Source organism: Aedes aegypti, chromosome 2 (assembly GCF_002204515.2).
Source record: "Aedes aegypti strain LVP_AGWG chromosome 2, AaegL5.0 Primary Assembly, whole genome shotgun sequence".
Lineage (NCBI taxonomy): Eukaryota > Metazoa > Arthropoda > Insecta > Diptera > Culicidae > Aedes > Aedes aegypti.
Window position 1 is genome coordinate 29,487,116 of NC_035108.1, and position 17,540 is coordinate 29,504,655.

General features: G+C 38.5%; 1 protein-coding gene across 3 annotated transcripts in view; it reads left to right on the forward strand.

Annotated features, from left to right (window-relative positions):
- Positions 1 to 17,540, forward strand: part of LOC110675422 (mediator of RNA polymerase II transcription subunit 13) — a 102,072-nt gene that overhangs the window by 53,899 nt on the left and 30,633 nt on the right. For all 3 annotated transcript variants that reach the window (XM_021840391.1, XM_021840392.1, XM_021840393.1), the window contains exon 3: positions 16,363 to 16,447. In XM_021840391.1, the coding sequence (XP_021696083.1) occupies positions 16,363 to 16,447 (85 nt within the window). The remainder of the gene's footprint in view (positions 1 to 16,362; positions 16,448 to 17,540) is intronic.

Here is a 17,540-nt window from a genome sequence, read left to right on the forward strand (position 1 = left end):
CAATCAAACGTTTGATTGGGAACGTCAAAGTTTTGAAAGGAATCTGTCTTGAATTAACTAGCGATTGCCAAGGCAGTCCTCCAGACATTTTCAACATATCTACAACAATAAATCTGCAATCAGGCTCCTGAGAAGGTAACTCTTGGCCGCAAACCCGGCAACCCACTAAAACCAGCACATACACTATAGGTGAGCAATACTCGCTGAATTGTTCAAGTGATGTACAGAATGCATAGACATTATCCTTGACCATAGACCCTTTTCTCCCCGAAACCACCTTACGGTATTTCTTCATGGAGGGGCCAATGCATATAGCCTAGGTAAATTGTTGCTCTTAGTCGAATTATACAATGTTAAAAGAGACCACTGCAGCCGACTCTTGGTTGGCACTGCAATTCTAGCATAATGTGGGAGACAACCGTTGTTACTGCGTTCTAACACTCGGCATCCGAACACGCGTTGTCTCTTCCCAGTAAACACACGATTGTATATTATTATATAAGAGTATAAATGGATATAAGAGTACAAATCGCCTCCATTTTGATACTCTTATACACTATTGTATACAAGTTTGTGTTTACTGGGTTTACACGCGTTGCGGACTACTCTGGTACCTTTTTGGTTGAAACATAGAACATCTTTTTTGATGATTAGCCCGATGGGCGTCATCCCAACTATAATGCACACGGCCTCTTTCGAAACCGTTCGCAGGATATCCATCCATCCGAGAAATCCGGGAAAAGCGGGAAAAAACCCGGGAATTACACATGACCGGGAAAAATACGGGGAATACCCGGAAATTTAAAGAACACCCCGGGAAAATATGTATTTCAAACATAAAACTACTGGTTTCATTCACTATGGGCGAAATTTCTTCCAGAAGGTGCACGACTGCCTACCACTCGTACTTCCCACTAACATTTGGTGAGTTGGTAGAAAGATAGTTAACGATTAAGATCTATGAAACATTTCTAGAAGGGTACTTAATAATTCATGGCAAGGTTCTTGGCAAGATTCTTGTTAGATTTCTATTCAAATTCATGACAAATTTTCAATGAGATCTACGCTGGAATCCTAACGGGAATCGAAACGATAATTGACCAGTTTGTTAAAAGATTTTTCTGAGAGATCACTGAAATTGTTATTGATAGATTGCTAATAAAATTTTTAGTGGATTCTAGGATTCTTTGCTGATTCTGCTCGAAATTTTTAGTAGATTCGTAGAGGTTAATGAAAAGTTAAGCGAAAAACATAAATGGCTTGTTTCTTGAGAGACCTTTGGCAATCCTGGACAGATTTATGAAAAGTTGACAACCAACTTCGGGCTGAAAATCTCTCGAATAAAAATAAGTAATAAAAAAGTTCCATTTGGCGGATTTCTGGGGTTATTTAGGAAATTGATTCTTGATGAAGCCTTTTATGCATTCGTTTATAGTTTGACTATGACAAAGTTCTTATGAGGCCCCTGACAAGATTTTGTATGGATTTCTGAAGGTTCACTACGAATTCTTCCAATCATTCTCAACAAGCTTATTGGCAAGATATTCGTTAAATAAATAAGCAGCGAGATCCTTTAAGTACTTTTAGGCCTTGGGCAGTTTTTGACTAGATTTTTGATCAAATCTTGTATCTCCAAAGATTACAATTTTATCGAAAGTATTGATCATTTCATGACTCTCCATAGTATTAACCCCTCTACCGGCAGCTTCATTTTTTACCGCAGGAAATTCAAATCGCCATAACTTTTTTGTTTCTCGGTATTTTTGCACCATTTTTTCACAAGTTCTCAAAAAACTCTTCTAGTTTGAGGATCCGTGTCGATATTGATCATTGGTCATCTGGATCCAGAGATATTCCGAAATTCCTTGGGGGACCGACGCTTAATCATAACCCACGTATATATCTTAGGCTACAGATTTTTTAACGTATTCAGAAGTCCACTCTTTGGAACAATACATTAATGAGAGTATGTTGTGAAAATATGAAGCAATTTGGAGCAGCCGTCTTTGAGTAATGAGCATTTAAGTTGCTGGTACCAAGCTGACCAAATAAAGATCTTGAAAACTTCAAAAAACCTCATATCGTAATTTTCAGATATCTCTAAGAATTCTTAACCAATTTGTATGATTTTTTCAGAGTAGCTCCTTATTACATAGCATTTTATAGCCCACATTTTACTTTTTCGATAAGTTGACGTAAAACAAAATGGCCGCCTAAGACATTTTGTATGGAAAATGTCGGTCCCCCAAGGAACATTGGAATATCTTTAAAACCAGATCACCAATAATCAATATCGACACGGATCCTCAAACTAGAAGAGTTTTTTTGAAGACTTGTGAAAAAATGGTGCAAAAATACCGAGAAACAAAAAAGTTATCGCGATTTGAATTTTTTTCTTGCGGTAAAAAAAGAAGCTGCCGGTAGAGGGGTTAACTCCATTTTGTCAAATATGTCAAATGTGACTGTTTTGCAGTTATGGGCAGTGTGCTCTAAGCGCCATTCAGATGTTCACCGTAATGTTTCTTCCACCTTTCGATCCCCTAACGTTCATTCGAGAAAACATGTTCCAATTCTTATAGTTGCATATTTCAGCTAGCGGCATGAAGTCTTTGCGGAATGCATTCAGTGGTTGATAAAACTTCCGTATATTTTTTGTGCGGTTCAACTAATCCCTTTCTTCAAACTTCGTTTTCTTCTGAAAATGTATCTTCATGATCGCGGCTTGACGTTCCTTGTAGTATCTAACTGTCTAAACGCTAAAGCTATATACCCTAAATGTGGCAAACTGCTAATTACGTTGACGGCGGCTGCGGTGTTAGAATCCGCGAGCGACAATAATCGTGTGAGAGCCGACTGTTCGTGTGCCGCACGCACGACACAGCTCGCTCCTCATTCCACACACATCCTGCTGAATCCAACGGCTCTTGATGGGTAGGGAAGACCGCCCGAACTACAATAGGAACAACCACAGTGCGGGTGGTGGAATCTGAGACCGAGCGCGAAAGAGAATCGCTGATGGGCGCTTTGCAATTAATATGGGTAACGCGCGCGTGATTTGGCCGCGTGCGGCACTCTCGTGTTTTGCGTGAACGTTATATTTAGAACCGCACCGCGTGCGGTGTACTGAAGGTCTTTCCTCCTTCCTTTGGATCCAAAACGAAAATAGACCCCATTCGGTGGTGTGTGATTTCTCTCGCAACACAACACCCACCATCATCAGCACACATCACAATCTAAGGCCTCTTTATAGATTGTGTATAGCCCTTTCCGAATCATCTAAGGGTGTATTTAATTGAGGAAAGTTTTCTGTGTCGTTTGCTTCGGTGGTGTTAGTATTCGACGACAAAGATTATTGTCGGTGCCGGTTGCCTGATTGCTACGCAATAGAAGTGCTTCCATAGCGGGTGCGTGCATTCACGCGCCCGTGATCATTCACGATTCACGTTGCGATCGAGTGATTCATACTTAAATAGCATATCGATCAAAACTGAGACGGGATGAATCACTTTCGCCATATTACATAGTATCTTTTTTCCGGTTTTGTGGGGGATTTTCTCTTGTTTGTGATTATTGATTAATATTTGAGTTTTGGGTTCGCTTGTCTTCTTCATTTTCACAGTGTACTAGGCAAACTACGGGTCGTTCGGTGTCATATTCCGTGAAAACATTCTGGGTATCGTCTCTCCTCGCTTGAGTGGTAACCTACTAGTACCGTACTACTCCTCTAGTCGATGTGGTGTTAGTATTGCAGGGCTGGTAGTAAATCTCTTTTGAGAGACTTCGCTTTACTAATGCAAATTGCGTTGTGTGGTAACGGAGTATTTCGTAGATTGCATACTGAAAACTGTCATGTTATTCACTTTACCACTTTTATTCCAGTTACTTATGAAAAACTATTTTGGATGAAATAGTTGTTCAATCGAAAATGCGTCATGGAAAGACATGAAAATGTCCATTGCCGGCCACGCCCATCTTCTCTGTTACGAGGAAAGGGAAGGATAATGATGGTATGACATCTATTTAAAAAGAGGCCAGCGACTTACCGACGCCCTCATAGATGTCAAGGAGTTGGATAATAAGGAATGAAATGGTCTAGGATGCACTATAAGCGAGTGGAGCAAATTGTTGGGAGTGACGCAGCTAAGAAGATTAATGTCACTCCATGCGCTTGTATTCCAGGGAATGGGGCACAGGTATTTCCCCCTTGTGTCCTAGCTAAAGAGCTTTGGTGTAAGCGCCATTGTTCGCTCTCTGGAACGAGAAAAAAACATTACCCTAGCCTTTGAAATAGACCTAGTTTCATTGAAAATAAGTACATTAATTGGAACAAACTCACCAAATCCGATCTAAGCAAATGATTCGATTCATCACGCAAATGGTCATCACAAAAAGCAGTGCCAAGAGTTTGCCACATGTGTTGTACGAACTACAACAGCGCGACCAATAAAGTGTGACCATCGAAATGCTTTCCACCATGATTTTTAACCACTTTGGACGGTATTAGAAAAACTTGACAGTTGAGCACTAAATGTCACTATCAGGGTTGGGAAAAATTCTGAAATTCACTCTACAGTAGCCAAACAAAGCAAATCAAAGTCAGCGAAGCCAGTGAATTTCACGCCCATCGCTCTGTAGGCAAAAATACTTGTAAATAGCAAAACACCCTTAGCAACCCAAAATTACTTTAAAAAATGTTCTATTTCGAGCTGCATTTCCCGCATTTAGAGCCTTCAGTGACACTAACTATTTATAAAATTCATGCACGCAACATAGGCTACTTGATAAGATTCACGTTTTTAAATTACTGTACTGGGAAGAGCCACGTGACTTTCTCGAAATTCAAGCCTACTACTATTACCATTCCCAGCACTGGTCACTATCATATGTTACAACTAAAAAACTTTTGTTTTATCAGAATCACACTTATTACCAACGAAAGAAAAACTATCCGGGTGGCGTAGCACCGGCCGTATCACCAGTGGAATCGCGTAAAACTTATCATGCAGAACGCGAAAAAAACGTGACAGGCAGTTGACAACACAACCGCTCGCGGCGCGGCCTATTGCGTTTCTCACTTCGCTATATTAATGCAAGTCTTCAAAAAGTCTCTTTTTTCAATGGATTATCTCTCTATCTCTCTCTGTACTGAGAAAATTGATCTCCAAAGTCACTTTTTTATGTTCTTATATTTAGCAGGCAAAATTAAGAGCGTTTTTGTATTTTCCACACACAAACACTATTTTTGATACCTTTCTAACCTGCCAAGAGCGTCCTAGCGTTTTTCGAAAGAATATTTCAGGTTTTTAAGCTAGAATGCTTTTTGAGCTTCTGTAAAGATAAAATGGATTTTTTTGCAGTATTTTTGGAATAATCCCTGAACGAAGGTTTTTGGACGAATAAAAAATGTGTCATGATTGTGATCCCTTGCAGATATTACAAACGAATATCTGGTCGAGTTTTGTTAAAGAAATTTTTCCGTAGCTGTAGCTTGAAATATTACATAATTACTAATGGTTTTTAATGTTGGTTAGTTAAACCCATTAAGTAGTCAATTTGCAATTTCTGCAAAAAATCGTGTAGTATTAATTAAGTGTAGTGAATTTTGATGTAAATACTCAGTCGCTACCAGCCATGGTACTGAAGAGAACAGACGCATGCACTCACACTTGGAGTAATTCGCCCACGGTACATAAACAGAAGAAACAAGAAATTCAAGTTTATCAGCCTTCCCGGCTAAGTTGGGGAGGGAGATGACAAGCCGTAGTGCCACCCCTTCCCCCCCGAAAGCTTTGAAAATCTCCCTCACCAATACCTGTTCGTGGTGGCATATGACGTCACAAACATTCTAATTTATTCCATACAGCAACAATAATTCGCCGCGCTCTTCATTTGCTATGCTTTTTCGTTCACGCCATCTCTCACAGTTAAAACGTGCTGCTTCCAGACGACGTCGTCGTAGTGATGATGATGACGTGCGTGTTTCGAAACTCGAAACCAGTTGTTACCTTTTCCCCCCTGTGAGCGAGAGATGGAGAGAACGGGGCAAACTTTATTCGCATATCCCGTTACTATTTCTCATGTGGAGAAACCCCACATTTGCCAAAATTTATTCCATTACTACAATGCTGTGCGTTGGTACTTGGTAGTGCAAATTTATTACACTCCCGTCGACGACCGACCTCCTTTTCGTCACATTTTCCCATGAACCGACTCAAGCCTGGAGAGGAACCGAAGACGGCATTCCGTCATCGTCGTCACGATTTCATTACCCCGTTGTCGACGCTCGTCGTGGGAGATTCCGCTCTCACAGTGCATCCCCTGAGCAAGAGTCCACTAGGGTGCCTTCTATCTACTAAGCGCTGAACGACGTTCATGAATGAACCAATTCTCGATTTTTTCGCCGTGTACATCGCTCAAATTTCGCATACAATCAGATCGCGTTCAAAAACTAGGTAGTTTCTATTAATTTCAACAAAAATAATTATAACAAAATGATAAGCCGTTTCATACAGTTACTTTCGACGTTTTTCTACCAGTGTAAAATCGGCTCAAGTAGTGTTTTGTTTTGATTCGTGGTTAATTCACTTTGTCTCTCTATACAGCGAGGCGACGAAAGTAGTGGTTAGGTTGCGAAAGTTGAAAATCTTACTTTCGTCGTTTTGTAAATCCGGAAATTAAACGTTCTAAAAGTGAAAAGTTGAGTTGGTACAGAGCGCTACGTGTAGAATTCCGCCTGCTTAACACGTAGGATCGATAAAGTAAGTTTGTATACTTTTTTAACTTGAGTCTGTATGAATAAGTTTTCGAGAATTAGTGAATGTGGAAAGTTCCCGCATTTCGGTCCAGCTTGTTCAGTGAGATACTGCGGTGGGCGATATAGACGCAACTACATTGTTGGACGGAAACGTGATTCGACTATGACGAACGATGCGATGTCGGCGATTTCTTGATTTCTTGAAATAACAAGTAAACTCGAGCTGAGCCATCTCTTCAATTTGTGTGTTATAAGTCCTTCCATGGCTGTGTTTTATGAATCAATAGGGTAATTTGCCCATTATTGCGGTATTCCCTATTATTGCGGTATAAGAATTAAACCCTCATTATTAATCGAAAACTCTTTTTTCTATGGATATTATTGATGATGATGAAAGTTTATAGTATTCCCAAGCTGTACCAGATGAATGCTTTAAAAATTAAACGATTTTGATCGTTGGAAGAACAGTTTTAGATGATGCATCAAGCAAAGCCTATATTTTTAACCAGTCTCTCTATCTACGGGCCTGTTTTCATAAGCTTAAATTTTTAAGTTTAGAATCAAAACAATTATATGTAGCGGGTATATCAGTTCAGTATAGATGTAGTTACATGATAGGTATTGAATTTTGAATAAAAGTTCTATATTTTTGAGAAAAAGCATATACCGCAATAATAGGATAATGAAAATAGCTTTTTGCCTATTATTGCGGTATCTGTAAATCTCATTCAAAAATTCGATATTTCAATAGTCATTTTAAATGTAATTGCTGGAAACATTAATTATATTATTAGGATACTAATTTGGGACATAATTTTGAGTTATTCATACATTTATTTATTCAAACAAAAGGGAGTTAGTAGTGTTTGATCCTTTGGTCGCGTTGCTTGCTCTTGCGAGGGCGAACGATGGACATTTGTTCGGCATACAATTCATTTATCGAATAATACCGCGAATCCGGTCAGGCGTGAATATATCAAGGATCGCATCATCGACTAAAGATGACTCCCAGATCCTTACCTTATCCCACTAACCCAATATCCTTTCCATGACAACTATGGAGATGCAGAAGATTCTTCGGTCTCTAAAACCAATGGTTGTCTAACTAACATTCCTTCCCTTCCCCGATGACCGTAAGGACGTGGCCGGCGCCGTTATTGACTTCTTAAGTTTGAGCTCTCGATTTGTGCACATTGATGAATGGTAAGCTAATCCCAAGCCCCATTCACTAAATCCCTGTGCAACTTCGATTGTTCTGGTCAATCACGGAGTAGCAACTACGAATTGTACGGTCATTTATGCTCATGCTCATTTATTTATTCAAACAAAAGGTTTATGTTTATTTTTACCCTGTAATTCCGCTTATTTACAAATATTTTGCAAATAAATACAATGTTTTACCAAAAAATAACGTAAACTGAGTGAAAATCGGAGCAAATGCTAAAAATATGTTAAAAAACTATGATATAAGATGATCGCAAGGAAGCAATTCTTTAAAATTGTGTTGCTAGTGGAAAATATTTTTAAAAGCATCAAAATTGTAGGTTAAACTTAAGTCAACAAATTCATTTCTTATATAGCGACTAGTGGTCTCAGATGGAAGAACCTTGTCTATTCACTTTAACATTGTCCACCTACGACAAAAGAGGAGACGAAACCGGCAGAAAATCATTAGATTCTGTTGATTTGTTTTCGAATCGTGACATAAAGTAATGAATTAGTTTCCCTCATAGATATGTCCAAAGTCACACAAACTGACAGTACCGTGCAATGTCATCAACATGGAGGGAGCATAATTTCAATGCTCGAACATTGTGTGATATTGAATGTATCTTGAATGTAATAAAATCTATGATTTTTGGTATACCGCAATAATAGGACAGTACTACCGCAATAATAGGACAAAATACCGCAATAATAGGACAGATGAAGAGCTTCAGATTTATGTCAAAAATATGTATGTATGATTCCAAAAATTACTTTTTTACTTCACTATACTCCAGATAAAGGATAGTTTTACCACTTAACATTGCAAAATACTATAATAATTAGATTTTGGACACTGCAATACGATTTTAATTTCAACACCGTGCTTAAGTCCTCCATAATAGGACGGATACCCTAGCTCTTATTCTTATCTTCAATTACGTCCAGAACAAAGATTGCTTCTCAGTATGATATTCTAGGAGAACTTGATTAGAAATCAAGCTCTTCAGGTCCTGATACATCCATCCACCTAGCTGATGAGTCCATCCGCCACTCATTGTTCCAACCGGCGTGACTATAACACCATTTATAGAAAATTACAACAACGTTCAGCGTAACTTTCCAACTCAAGCCAGCTTCATGATTCACTGTAGACTTGAGCGAGTTCATGGTTCGTTCTTCGCCTCCCTCGCCGTGCACCGCCAAATATCATTCTAAGCACTTGTTGCTTGAAGACTCCCAAGTTTTGCAAGTCCTTCTCCAGCATGGTCCAGGTCTATGTCTTGCGTGACACCTTCCAGCACAACATGAAAGTCCATCACTCTGTCGTAGTCTCTGGCGAACACTCCATGCAGTTTTGTACATCTTTATTGTTGATTTAATTAATCTCGCGAATTTGACGGAAAAGCTGTTTCCATTATTCAATTACTCCAGTTCAAATAAAAAAAATGAAATTGATGGACAGGTGGTGCGTAAGAAACTGGTGCCCATGGCATTTCTGGCGGATTCGCCGTATGGCAAAGATCGGGTCCATTGACGAGCAGCCATCGATGAAACCCACTTGATAACTTTCCACGCGATCATTAGCTATAAATGATAGACGATGGAAGATAATCTAGGTTAGTACTTTATAGGCGGCGTTCAGGATGGTTATTGCACGATAGTTTTCACAATTCGTTTTGTCGCCTTTTTTTAGATAGTAGTCATTCTTCAAATTCTCCGGTAGCTATCTATCTTCCAATTCTGAGTACCGGTCAAACTTACCTGGTCAATATTGGGCTATTGAATGGGGTCCTCAACTTCCCCCATCATGGGAGCTGGTTGGTTTCCCGCTGTCCTCTGTGCTGATGTAAGCATCATCTTCTATGCTGAATTCTGATCCACTGTGCCGGTGTCCTCTGCGGCTTGAGGTGATCGTGGTACTTGCCCGAGCAGGTGGAAAAAGCTGACCAAGATCATAATTTGTTGTTCTAAAATAATTAGAGTAAAGTGGGGCAAAAGTTCGAGTGGGGTAAGAGTTTCTTTTCAAGATTTCTAGCTCATTTCAAAACAAATTTTATAAATGTCATGGTGGTTCGAATGCTATTCAAGTTAGAGACTTTTACTCCAAATATCATAAAAATCGATTGAGATTTGGAAAAGTTATGGCTATTTGTTGTTTTTTGACGTGAATGTTGTAATTTTTGGTCAAACTTTCGTTGCATGGAACCAATTGTAGATAAAATCTTTTTCAATATTTTATGTAAGGGCGTTTCTAGGCCTATCATAAGGTTGCTTTGAGGTGTATTAGTTTTTGCATAAATGCTTGAAAACAATGTTTGGCCCATAGTGGGGCAAAAGTTCGAATCAGCGGGGCAAAAGTTCGACCCATGTATAAAATCACGAAAAAAATTGCAAATTACCTAAAATCCACATATTATCTTCAAATTTATTTAAATTTGTCTGATCGTGTGAAAACTGTCACCAAAATTTTACATTTCCACTAAGTTTTGTGAAAAACTGCTTTTTTTTAATATATTACAATTAACCCGGTTTTGGGCAATTGTTTGATGAAAATTTAGTGTGTATTTTTCGGCAAACTTAAGTTTACGGCTAGAGTAAAGTATGCCTGTCATAAAAGGATCGATATTTTGTGTTTTAGTCAGCGAACTTTTGCCCCACACTAGATTCGAACTCTTTCCCCACCGGTGGGGCAAAAGTTCGAATAAGACAATCAATTTTGAAACTGTTATAACTAAAAATGAGTAAATATTTTGACACAAGTTTGTTCAGCAAAGTTATAGCCAATATGTCGAAGGTTCACTTTGTTTTGTTTTAACTGCTATTGTTTTCCTGGAAACTTTGATCACAGACAAACAGACGTCACACTCTCACCATTCTCCATCGACCACCTTTTTAACGGTCGATTCAAAAATATAGTAGGTGGCCAATCGGCCACCCGCAGCGCTTGCATCGGTTTTGTTCGCGTTTGACGTTTAAACACTACCGCCATCTGTTGGCCTGTTGGCCAAACACTCTAATTTTAGCATTGGGCGTACATGTCCTCGTGACTATGATTTTTATTGAGATTTGTTCTAAGTGTTACGTCTGTTTGTCTGTGCTTTGATTATACCACTAAGGTCGAACTTTTGCCCCACCTTACTCTACTGACGATCATAATTAGCTTTTGGTTTGTTGGAGATAAGAGATAAAATATCAAAAATTATATCAAAAATTAGTATGGAGAAGTATTGAACAATATCTTGTTAAGATATTATTGTCGCACCGCTTTTGTTCCTAGAAGTTGTCCCGACGTCACTCTGTTCAGTCCGGCCATTTTGCTGTTGAATGTGTTTTGTGTCATGTCAAAGAACAAATGTTGATCTGTTGATCTTGTTTACATATTTTCAGATGTTGAGCTATTGTGCTGAGATCAGGGAGTGAAATTATCGCTTCACGAAATCTGTTTCTCCGAGATAAAGGCGGCAACTAATTTTCGGGTTGCTTGAAAAATGTCTATTTTCGTCTTATTTCCGCGATAATTTCATTCACTGGCTGAGATTTATAAAATTTTGGAACATCTTTTCAATTTCAAATTGATCATAATTTGAGTTCGTTTCGAGATCAAGATGTGATTTTGATTTTTACGTCTGCCCGGGTCTTCCATCTTTTGATCGCCTCGCGTCCTTCCATCAAGATGTTTACGTTCTTATCCCTGCACTCTTGACACAAATCTCTCTTATGGCGAATTCGGTTTTAAACCTGGGGTCAGAGCTGACCCGACTCGCAATAAACGAACGAAAACGGATCCAGGTTCGAGTCAAATCGAATGTGTTATACCTACATTCGAACTGTCAGTCACACAGTTTCATAAAATTTCGCTTCTCTGAGTGCAAAATCACAAAAGAAAGTCTCAATATTAATGCAATAAATATTGCCGAATGCTTTCGTTAACATCTCTTGTTGTTAAATCTATGCTTTAATCGTTAATTTTGATAATAATAAAAATGTAAACAATCAATGTTTGACAGTTGAACCCCGCTCAGGTTGGATCGCAAAAAATCGACAGAGCGAATCTCGTTGTGTTTGGGTCGAACCTGGGGCGGATCCGGGTTCGACCCGATCCAATAAAAAAACGTTTTGACAGCTGTTAGAGCAGATCCAGGGCGAACCTAGGTTCGCCCCAGCAATAAACGAAATCGCCATTAGAGTTCTTCGCTGGAACTCGGACGATGATTAGCTGTCTCTAAAATGGGGAATCATGAAGAACAGACATTCCAGGTTTACTTTACGATATAAAAATAAAAAAGCGCTCTATTCGCAAAGACGGTTATGACGAATTCCATGTCGAATCGGTCAGATACAGATTTCGACCATCTGCGATCTGCAGTAAATTTTGCACATGTTTTGGTATGCTAAAATAAGTGTTTTCCATAAAAAATCCATCGTTTCGATTCGAGAATAACTTTTGAAAATGGCCAATAAATCTTTGCATACATTTTTTTTTAAATTCTAACACCGAAAATGTTGATTTTAGAGAAAAATGTTGTATGAAGAAGCTGTAGTGAACCGTTTGGGCCTACAAGAAAAAATATATACACTAAAAAAATATGTTATGTTTTTTCATGAAAAATTCAAAAATTAAACTTAAATTTTAAATTACACAAAAACCCCACATTTAATATTTTTTTAAATTTTCACCATAGAATCTTGATAGTAAACAGATGTTTGGGACAAAATTTCACGATGGAGAAATTTTTTATAGAAAAGTTTTTCTAAGAACAACTTTCGGTCTATTTTCAATGTTTTATGTTTTTAATTAATCATAATTAAACGATTTCAATTATGGTAAATATCATTTTCCCAAAATTTGGAATTATTTGTCATGTTTGTTTACATCAGTAGCTAATACCATACCATGAATTGCTTTGTTTTCTTCTTGACAATGGAATGCATCCTCGGCTGTACATTTCATCGCATGTCAAAGCTCGCACGTCACGAATGTCACCCACTACGCTGTTATCGCTGCTGTTGATTATGTTGATAAACGGGATTTGATGGGCGTGGCTTCCAATTCGGGAGCCATCAGTGAAGTGTACGTAAACACCAGATAAACACAGTTATCATTCGTCATCTCATTGCTGTGCAACAGTCGAAGCCTAGCCTACTGTGATGCGAAATGAAAACCATCACGCACTGCTACAGACACACATATACAAACGCACTAATCATAGTACACCGTAAACACTACACCCCCATTCCATATTATTATTCCACTCGGATAAGGAAACCTCACGACACGATTATATGAAAGTGTTTTCAACATGCATTACTCCACTTGTGGGGGGCGAGTTCTCTTCGTCTTGTGTAATGGGGACACAAATACAAAGGAGAGCGGGGCTTCAATGCCACCGGCGCGATCCCCCTCAACCCCATACGGTGGCGATGGTGTGCAAATTTGAGATAAAGATTCTTCGTTGGTCAGATAGGCCATGTGTGCCAAAGTAATAATACAATTTCATTACGTCCAATTAAATGTTAATAAAAAATTTACATACAACTAATCGAGTCTGTTCGCTATTCGGCGGCGACAATGAGCATACACATACAAACAAACATTTTAAAGTGCGAAGCGAAGAGAGGCAAAAGAAATGAGAATGAGCGGAAAGAGAGAATAATTTGCGCGGACGCACACAATGAAATTTTCTTGTGAAGTACAGCCGTACTCACAACCACAAACGCAGATAAATGTCAAAAATCTTTTGGAATTTTGTCAACAATAATTTTAATGATGTGTGGATTGCGCAGGGGGTGATACTGGTAGAAGAGAGATATACCAAATTCACGAATACTGACTCGAGGATTGATTACTACTCGAACACCGTCGTCAGACCAGAAAACCACCGCAAAGAGAATACTCTGTACGAAAATGGGACACAATAAAATGTGGAATAACTAAAAACATACCGTGTGTGCGGTGGGCATCCTATACACACAGGAGATTTACAGCAAATTAAAATGAATACTTTCGAACGGGTCTGCATGTTCGGCGCGCATGCTGCTTGAACGATTCCTGCGAATGTAAACGCGCAATGGCTCTCACACATGTATGTGACATGAATCAGTATAGCAGGCTGTGTACGGAACGGAACGGTCTATGGTGCAAGTGAGTACCGTTCAATTGAGTGATCACTCTTGCACATCAGACTCAGAAGAGCAGCGATGGGAAAGATTTGAAGGAATATACTTATAAAGCGATTAACGATTATTACCTGCTTGGTTGATTGTTTGCGTTAGTTGAATATTGTTTATGCATTGATGATGTCGGGAAGAATATTTTTCTTCTATAGCATTCGTAGTAAATTAACACCTTATTCAAACATTTCATTTATTTATTATTATGAACTTAATGCTTCATACTAAAAAATAAATAAAATACTTGAATAAGCCAATGAACTGATTATGTTTTATTTGAGATACAATCGAAGACACGATTGTTAGAATCCAAAGATGTCTATCATAATAACCGCCTTCTTTGTTAAAAAGCACAAATCTCATCATCTAAGACGTTCAATAGATTATCTGATTTGTACTCGAAAAAATGCAATGCAAAAAGTAGAAAGTTGAAATATTAATGAGTCAATATTGGAAATCAAAATACTTACCAGGCACCCCCGTTAATTTGACTACATTTAATCTGGACACTTTAATTTGCACCACGCTAATCCGCACATCATTCAGGTCAAAAATGGTTCAATCGTCAATTAGCTCATGGAATGGAGTTAAAAGAAGCTTTGTGGAACGAAACGCATAATCAAAACTAAACAGCCAAAAAGGTAATCAGAAGTACCGTGTACCCCCGCTAATTTGAACGGTACCTCATGCAAACCATCGGGGTTCATTTTTAATTTGAACATCTAGTCACCCTAGAATCGTGTTTCTGGTAACCTTTTCACTGTTTTGTTTTGGTTTTGCGTTCCATTCCACAGCGTTCCATTTCACTTTACTCCGTTCCAGAAGCTAAATGACGTTTGAACCATTTTTAATCTGAACGATGTGCAAATTAGCGGGGTACAAATTAAAAAGTGTTCAGATTAAATGTGGTCAAACTAACGGGGGTACCCGGTACTATTTCTGTTGTTCGTAGGGTGGCTAGTAGTTCTAATTGAAAATGAACCTAGATGGTTTGCATGAGGTACTGTTCGAATTATCGGGGGTGCTTCAATACAGAAAACTACGAAATGCGAAACTATGTCGAGGGTATGAAGGTTTTATTGTGTATAAAGATAAACCTTGCGTTTTTAAATTATATCTACTCAATCAATTGGTTTGTATTGAGGGACTGTCCATAAATGACTAAGCATTTTCATAGAAGGAGAAAAGTTTGCATAATGATCCCTCAACTACTGATCTCATCACACAACGACTACCCACTTGCACTTTCGATCGAGCGTTTCGCACTTTATATCGTGGCACGTGCCACCTTCCGAAGGGAATTTGCCTTGTCATATTATTATCGATGTCACCTACGAAGGCTCGCGATGATGATGATGATGCACACTTAAGAACTTGTTGCTTTTGTGCGAGCTTGGGACAGGTGTTTGAACAAAGAAAGCGCCACTATTTATACTTATGACACGAGACGATAATTGGTTTTAATTTTATATCTACCAATAGCTTCATCTACTGTTAATTAATCTCCAAGTAGGCGGTGCAATTCAGCGAATAAATCTTACAGCAAATTAATTCATATAAATTTATATTTTCATTAAATCATACAAATTCAATTTATAATTTTATTGTGGAAAACACATTTTTTTATATGAACATGATTGCTATTATTATTATTCTGATTATCGGGTTGAGGAATAAAAGAATTAAAACTATTATACATTTTGTGCATTGCGCGATTATTTATCGCGACGACCATCTTGGAAATCTCTAAAAATGCTTATAGATTGGCTTGGTTACTTGATACTGATTATTGTACTTACATATCGAAACATTAGTTGTTCAACTTTAGGAATCCATAAATACCAAACAAACCTGTATCTAATATTTTATATCGAAGCTATTGACTTCACTATAATTACATACATAACGCATTCCTTATAGGTATCGCTGAATGTCAACCGGGTAATTAACGCACTCGTTGTTTCAGCTGATTGTGAGCTGTAATTAGCGATAGAATAAAAACTGCTTAGCTGGAGTGTTTCTTGATCGACATTGAAGATAAATCGATACGTGCCAAAGACATTCGTCGATTAATGTGAAGAAATTACGATGCTAATCAGATATTAGGAATCCTCATGATACAGATTTTAGAACACATTAACATTCTTACAGATTTCTTTGAATTCCACATTTCAACAGTCAACAAATCTAATATTCCTTTCCTTTTTTTTCTCTGAATTTCTTTACAGAAGGCGACAAAGGATCCTGGGAGGGTGGCCTATCGTACGAGTGCCGGTCACTGCTGTTCAAGGCGCTGCATAATGTTATCGAACGGTAAGTTAATTGATACGCAAAGGTTTCGGTCTTTTTTCCAAAGGAGTTTATTTAGTAGTGGATATGTAGTTGAGGGATTTTGAACTCTGAGGTGTTGCAATATTCAGTATGAAGTATGACGTGTTGCCATACGGGTTCCATACTTCAGGCAGGTTGTCTGTTCATTCGTAAAATGTCCATAGGATATCGTCAATCAATGGTGAACATGGAATTAGGGATTGAAATGATATTTGATATCTTCCACTTGTAGTAAACGAGTACGTTTGTAGGAAGTTATCAAGCCTGTTTCGTTGACCAGAACTTTACTGTACGGCAAATCCAACAAAAATACCGTAAACACTAAGTCCTAAAGCATCATCTTCTGATAACCGAAGAACAATTTTCAACAGATTCAGTCTGTTTGATTGCTTCGCGGATGATATGGATATTTCCAGTCGAATATCGCACAAGCATACTTGAACACTCGCCTGAGACGAAAGGTATTGAAAGTGAACGAATGCGTTAGAGGTAAAGTATGTGTTGGTAACGTGACAGGGCTTGCCTATTGTAGGAAGCAGTGTTACGATAGACGGAAACGCTTTTGAGGTGGTGGATGGATTCGTCAAGCTCGCCCAACAATACGACAAACCCAGTATTCACAAGATTGGAGAAAGATTGATGGATACAGTAGACAGATCATATTGTCGAAATCCCTGACAGCAACCCGTCGAAGATGGAATGAAATCGTGGTACTGTGGCATTTGTTTAGATTTCAACTAAATTAATGATATGATAATGGTAACAGGGTGTCGATTACCAGGAAAAAACCTGATAAGTCAGGGAATTCAAGTTTTGGACCTGGGAATCAGGGAATTTCACTAGAGGTGCGGGAGAAACGCGTTGATTGTATGCATCGGTCTCGTATAGCTAGGTGACAATACTCGAGGTGGTTTGCACGGCGAATCACTTCACTTGAGTCGAGTATTATCACCTCGCTATACGACCTCTACCTTACGCCACCATACGCCATTCGCAGAATAAGGCCAACAGTTTGGATTTCTAGACTTGTGCTCCTGAAAATTTTGGGGAAAATTAAATATGAGGGCATGGGCAG